Source organism: Diplotaxodon limnothrissa, linkage group LG15 (assembly GCF_057381915.1).
Source record: "Diplotaxodon limnothrissa isolate DT_005_m linkage group LG15, D_limnothrissa_male_GT1.1, whole genome shotgun sequence".
Lineage (NCBI taxonomy): Eukaryota > Metazoa > Chordata > Actinopteri > Cichliformes > Cichlidae > Diplotaxodon > Diplotaxodon limnothrissa.
Window position 1 is genome coordinate 5,256,508 of NC_140610.1, and position 7,044 is coordinate 5,263,551.

The window sequence follows — 7,044 nt, forward strand, 5'->3', positions numbered from 1 at the left end:
CATCCTGGACAGGTCAGCGCTTAGACTCGATTCTCAAAGGAACTACGGCAACAAGTGAGAGTTAAAAATAGTTTGAACGTGCACTTTATGCACTTCACAGACGCTACATTCTGAAAACATTGAAAGCATTCAAACAACAGTGTAAATTCCAAACCTGTCCACGTGATTGGAGTTTAAACTGCATATTATATAATAGTGGTCAATGCAGTTGAGATTATTATTATTATTATTATTGTTATTATTATTATTGTGTATTCATTTAAATGCATTATCAGGGATTGTTACATTTAGTCCTCTTACTGAATCTGGAAAATTGTAAAATATTCAAAGTAAAATCCCCCATCAGTATGAAATAGTGTAATATTACTGCTGTATTTAAGACTGGGCTCATTTTAAAACTTTATGCTCAGCATCATATATTCTATAAATTGCTGTCCTGTGAGTGCCACATATCTATGAAAGAAAATCAATTGTTCATGAGCTCAGAAAAACAGTTTTCAGAAAGAATTTAAAAATAAAATAATGAAGAAAAATCAGCTGAATTAAAAGGCTTGAGCAGTGTGCTGGTTAATTGTTAACTGTCAACAGGGAGGGATTCAAATGAAAAATCAGTGTGAAGTGTTGGCAAAACAGCTGATTAAACATGGTAGACTGAGATATTCTCATAAATGCTAATCTGAAAGTGCTGTGAGGTGCACCTGCTTAACTTGGCTGTTTTATTCGATTGGACATGGTCACAGCTGCTGTCCTCTCTCCATCATTGTCAGCACTTTTCTTGAGTGCACTGAATGAGTTATTAACAGCTTTTTCAAACTCAATCTTTTCTACATCACACATGTTGACCGTGGGTGGTTGGCAAGAGGGAACTCATCTGGTACGATGCTAAATCACTGAAGCTCATTTACTTGCTAATCCTAGCTGTGTTTCTATATGAAGCCTCATGACAACTCAGTCTGAGACTAAAGGAGAGAGATCATTATACTTTAATTTAAGTTTATTTTTATATTTCATAAGCTGAGCAATGTTGCCTTGCTTGTCTTGAACTCCGCTGCTCGTGACTGACAAGTCACAATGATATCAGTGTTCTTGGGTTACTGTTTACATTCCCTTTTGGTTCTTCACACGTGGTTTTAAAAGATTAAGATTATGGTCAAAAATTCTAACTTGAGTCATCAAGAAAAAAGTAGGAGAGATCACAGTGGTTATTATCCATATTTTATATACAAATGGCAGCTTTTACATTAGCCCTAAGCTATTTGTTTATGTGTTACTTGTTACCTTTTTATCCACCAGTTCTTAACGCTAACTTTTTAAAACGTTGTAGCATTACTTTAGTTTTTCTGCCTTTTGTCCGTTTGAGGTATTCTTAACTACTGTTTGTTATACTCTTGCCCACTTTTAAGATATTCTTTAGTAATTTTATACTTTTAACCCCCCCCCCCCTTTTTTTTTTTTTTTAGCTATTCTTAGCTACTCTTTAGCTATTTTATACTTTTAGCCTTTTTAAGCTTTTCTTGACTCACCTTTAGCTATTTTATACTGTAGTTCGGTTAAAATTCCAGATATTTATGCATTTTTTGCACTTTTAGTCACTTAACCATTTTTTGTTACTTTTCTATTACTATTTATATTTATATCTGTATCTATTACTCTTACCTATTACCATTATTAGTATATTCAGTTTAATTAATTAAACCCGAGAGCCTGTTCAGCTAAACGGATCTAGCAAGCAACCCATATGCTGTAAGTTTAAAGCCGCGGCTGTGCTTTACTGTGTGTCTTTTCCCCTTAGCTGAGCTATTGCTCAGCTTTCTTGTCTCCACTCTTTTATCACAATAAAGTACAAGGTGCAACAATTGTTACAAAATAAATCTACTGAGGCTAACACGTTTTCATGCAACAGTGGTATTATGGTTTGGACAGCTAACTCATTATGCTGATGTACTTTTTAATCAAACCAAAATGCTTACTTAATCAAATTAGTTGAGCTTCTTCACGATTTATCCTCACAGCCCCTGGCAAACTGGATAAGTACCCCCTCGGGTAAAAGCACCCCTGGTTGGGAATCAGAGTTTTTGTTGACTTAAGGAAGCAGATTATGCAACTGATCCCTGATCCTTCTTGTATATTCTGGCTGAGCACGACTGGGAAATGATGCCGCTCAGCCGACTCCTGTTTCACTGGGTTTTTTTCTTCTTAAATCCTGTGCAACCACAAAGATGCATTAGTTTTTATTTGTCTCTGCCTCATCCTCCCCGTTACTCAGAATGACATCCACTGTAAACTGTAACTCTGTGGATGTGCAAGATGTTTACAGCTTCACGGCACAAGAACAAGCAGTGTCTCAGGTTTATCTCTGCTGCTTCCTCTCTGTGTCTCCAGCGCTGTTAGTGACAGGGGGCTTACGTGTGGGGGCGGGGTCAAAGAGGCTCAGGCTGTGGGATTAACATTGTAGTCTGCACACACGCACACACACATATACACACAGAGACACACATGCAAGTACACTTACACGTACACACAATTTAGGCTGGATTGGACGACTGCAGAGTTTTTAAGCATTATCAGCCCCGCCCCCACCTTCATACACTCTCATCCTGAGTAAAGGGCTTTAAGCTCTGTCATACACAACTGCACATCACAGATTGTACCCGGCGACCACCAAGGAAACGTGAGAGGATCTAAACACCAAGACCCTCATCTCCTGCTGCAGATGCTGTAATACCATTTGGATGCTCTAAAAAAAACAAAAGGCGGCTAAAATACCAGAAAGGCTGATCTTGTGTGTGTGTGTCTGTGTGCGACATAAGTGGAGCAAAAGAGATGAAATCTTAGTGGACGTCAACGCCAGCGGATCAAAATTAGATGGAGGGAGAGCAGGCCCGTCTGATAGGAGCAAGAGGAGGAACAAGCACTGAAAAAGTATGCTCGCGAGAGGAGAGGAAGAGGAGGAAGAAGTCTGGAGGGGTGGAGGAAGGCCCTGCTGGCCTGCAGAAGCACCCTGACTGCTCCTCAGCTTCCAGCATCTCCCATGGTAGCCACCTTTGACCCATTGTGACCGTGTTGGATTACAGATTGCCTGCAGTTAAAGATGAAGCAGAAATCACTTGAAGAGAAATGATGGTGGCAGAGGTGTTTTGGATGTGTGCTTTGACGCCATTGTTTACACGCTGCTGCATGGTGTCTGCGGGGATGATCTATGTCCAGCTGTGTGATGACCTCATTAGATTTCTACAGTGCAGCCATGAAAAAGGGAACGCTAAAGAGCTTGCCCCTCTCTCTGATTACACCTTCTATAGATCTTGATGTCAAGTCAGCTGCTTGCATCTATTTCAGGCAGGCAGTTGTTTAAAGGAAGCATTTTTTTCTAATGATAATGCAAAACATGTCATGCTATCTGTCCTCATATCCGCAGACGACCGCAGCTCGGCCAGCGGCCTGGATGTGGCCGATCGGCTGACATATCTCGAGCAGAGAATGCAGATGCAAGAAGATGAAATCCAGCTTCTGAAGATGGCTCTGGCTGACGTCCTGAAGAGACTCAACATTTCTGAGGAGCACCAAGCAGCTGCTTCTGCTGCTGCTGGCAGGAGAGCACCGGGGGCCAAAGGTGAGCAAAGATCTACTGTCATATCTACAAGCCAGTGGAAGGATTTCAGGTGTGTCGATACATAAAGTGCTTTAATCCCTCAGCCTGCTGTACACGAGAAGACATCGACTTTTTTATAGATTGTACATGATGTGCTTGATTCAGTCATTCTTCCTCAGGTGCATTTGCTAGAATGGGACTATATTATTAAAAATGTGCATAATGGAGAAAATAAAAGATGTTTTAAAGAGACGGGTTTTGTTTTGTTGATTAGGTCTATATGTAGTCACAGAGTAAATTGAATATCACAGTTTATCAAATCCAAGCATGTGTGCTCAAATTTTAGAGATAAATCTCACAAAGCAGAGTAAAGTATCGTGTTTGAGAAGCTGAATCAAATCATTTTTGTTTTGCTTAATCCCAGAGTCGTGCAAACCCAGTTATGTGCTCAGTGTTTAACGACAGAAATGCTAATAAAAATCCAGTCATGGCTTTTTCTCAAAAGGGACTTTGTGCAGGCAACAAAAAAAGCATTCACAACAAACACAGTTCACAGAATATGCGTGTGTGTGTTTGCTCCCACAGCCAGGCCAGTGTCTCTGGCTCTGCCCTCCAGAGCCCCCATGGTGACCCCCAGCACAGCTTCTCTGAAGAAGAGCACCACGCTGCCCTCCAGCACCACAACCAGGAACTACAGCCCAACACCACCCCGAAGGTACCCTGTCCTCTGGGAGGGAGCTGGAGATTATTTTCACTTTTTGAATATGTGCAGGAGATCACGTTGTGTATTTTCCAAGCCGACTTAAATGTCTGCCGTTAAACGAGGCATTAAATTTCTTTACTGCTCACTGTGGAATGATCTCACACAGCAGACCTTCTCACCCCACCTCACCCAGAAGAGAAGTCTAACGTATACGAGCGTGTGCTAATCAAGCAGCTTCAGTCTTCATTAGCGAGCTTCGCTTCTCATTATTTAACATGCAAAGGCAATCAGAAAGACAGCCTCCGGTATCTAAGAAACTGCACACGGATGCTCCGTAACGACCCCCAACACCAACCTCTTCTTTTTCAAAGCAATAAAGTGCCGCTCCATTTTCTGCACATCTCTTCCTCTCAATTACATTTCAAATGATACTGCTATTAGATAGCATTAGTTAGAGAGCATGATAAGCTATGTCTGTGGCACCTTAATGTGCTGGTGCTACATCTGGGCTACTCTGATATAATTGCACTGAGAGTGGTAAATCTCCATTCACTTAAAACCGGCCGCTCAGTATGAGGAAAAAGCAAGACGGAGAATCACCCTCATCATCGCGCTCATCTTTATTAAAGCGGGTTCATTTCTTTCCACTCTTATTTCACCTTTCTAATTAATCTCTCCTTACCTTCTGGCTCTTTCCTCTTTCTCTTCTGTGCTGTCCATTTCTTCTTCTTTTTTTCTGACCCCACTCGCTCTTTTCGTCTTTCCAGCGGTGTGAAGAGCCCACCTGGTAGCGTGAAAGACAGCCCGTGTAAGACCGCTAGAACACGACCCGCCTCTGCAGCCTCGAGCAGCAAGAAAGTTCAGGACAGGTGAGAAGCTGTTATTGAATTTCTAAATTTACACACAAACAACAAACTTAGGCGTCTGTCAAATTTACAGCACAGTTGTGTAACAGTGTTTCAGATTTCTTTGCCCACGTACACACTTCTCACAAACCAGATCATGTGTGGATCTCTGCTGATTTCGAGGTGACTTACGGCCGATTTTGTTTCTAAATTTAAATCAAACTTATTTCCGCCCCAGACATCCTGTTTCAAGAGCAAACGCGGGGCACGAGCACAGGAAACCTTTAATTAGGCCTACTCAACCGGAAACTGATGTGTCAAGATTTCAGCCTTTTATAGTCGGATGAAATCTCCCTTCGGATCTGCTAACTCTCTCTTTCTGTCCCTGCATCTCTTTGTTTCTCTCTCCCACTCGTGTCCTCTGGCATCTCTGTATCATTTTCTCTCTCCGTCAACATAACAGCGGCAAACCCAGAGAGGATGCAGTGAATGTAGGTAAGTTGACTGGTTCCCGCCGGCAGCATTCAGAACAGGACTGTTAAAGAAACCCGGCGTTGTTTAACTCTGAATTGCATGTGTGTTGCTTTGCTGCAGGAACCAGGCGTGTGACACACTGCAAAGGTAGGCTTCTTCCCTGTCTGACACCTCCAGTAACGCAAAACGGCCACTGTTTACATTTATAATGAAGCGAATCGTGCTTGAGCTCCTGTTTTATCGTCATCTTTTCATATTTCCACATCTCACCATGACTTGTGTGCCTTCCCTCGCCCCTTCCACCCTTATTTTTTGTCTTTCTTTCATCCCATCCACACCCACAATCCGCCCTTCACGCTCTCTTCATCGCTCTCCTTTCCTGTCACTCCTCCACTCTTACCTCCTTCTCTCTCCGTCCTCACCTCACTTCACCGCTTCACTTAGTGACTATGCAGATCTATCTGAGCCCCCTCACAAGAAAGACTGGGTCTTCTGAAGCTGCCAAGTCCGCTTCTGCGGTGCCCGCCCACAGCGGGCCCGCGCCCACTCCTAATCGCCCTCAGGCGAAGAGGGGCGGCAAGCCAGAGGCGAGGAAAGCAACCCCATCCTTCACCTTAAACTTCCAGAAGACCTCAAGCGGCCAGAGCGCACCGCATGACACGTCGAGCTACAAGAGCCCCATCAAATCACCCAGCCAGTACTTTCAGATTTGTTACTGACACGCAGGTGGACCACAGAGGACAAGAGCTGCACTCTTCTGCTTCACTTTTAATGCACAAATAGGGAAAAGTGTGGACAATTTATTTTTTCCATCCCTGCTACTGAGCGTACTAAAACCCCAAAACAAATATGTGAAAGCCTCAACGAACCACTTGAAACCTACAAATACAGGTTTTGTTGCAATTCAGCAATTGGGACTTATTTCTGAGGATAGAGTGAAAGCTTTGATGCATTCGTAGCCACACCGCACAGCATAGCAATAGCTCAATTTGTCACACGCTGGTACCTGCACAGCACTTCACCGAAGGCCTGTGTTCACCGCTAATGTTTGTCTCCATCACGCTGCGTGAGAAGTTGCCGAGTGCGTGGGCACCGAGTGTGCGATGTAAGAGAGAGGCTGGGTTTTTTTTGTTTTTTTTTTGTTGTTGTAACTCAATGTGTGCCAGCGAGTCTGTTTGATGTGATGTTTTCGGTTTCGTAGCTGATGTCCCACCTTAGATCCCACCTTAGATTATTTACAGTGTGTACCCAGAAAGTCTCATTTTAAATCAGGAGAAACAATAAAAACAAACACTGTGAAAACACTTGTTGTGGTTCAGTTTAATGTGTGTGAGTGTGTGCATGTGGTGGTGGCTGGTACCATAATAAAAGAAAGAGGTGGTTTACAGCTGTGCTCCAGCTATCAGCTGCTCATAGCAACAAACATGGGGCCA

General features: G+C 43.0%; 1 protein-coding gene across 1 annotated transcript; it reads left to right on the plus strand.

Moving 5' to 3' along the window:
• Positions 1-2,865: 2,865 nt before the first annotated feature.
• Positions 2,866-6,330, plus strand: LOC146616861 (uncharacterized). Its single transcript, XM_085373312.1, has 7 exons — positions 2,866-3,034; positions 3,416-3,610; positions 4,175-4,304; positions 5,060-5,161; positions 5,601-5,632; positions 5,732-5,758; positions 6,056-6,330. Exons 1-7 carry the CDS (start codon positions 2,866-2,868, stop codon positions 6,328-6,330), a joined length of 930 nt encoding a protein of 309 aa, XP_085229438.1.
• The last annotated feature ends 714 nt before the right edge of the window (positions 6,331-7,044 follow it).

Coding starts and splice junctions, on each gene's coding strand:
- LOC146616861 (XM_085373312.1), top strand. CDS start 2,866: ATGGAGGGAGAGCAGGCCCGTCTGATAGGAGCAAGAGGAGGAACAAGC. Junction 5,633..5,731: donor AGAGGATGCAGTGAATGTAG/GTAAGTTGACTG, acceptor GCTTTGCTGCAG/GAACCAGGCGTGTGACACAC. Junction 5,759..6,055: donor GCGTGTGACACACTGCAAAG/GTAGGCTTCTTC, acceptor CGCTTCACTTAG/TGACTATGCAGATCTATCTG.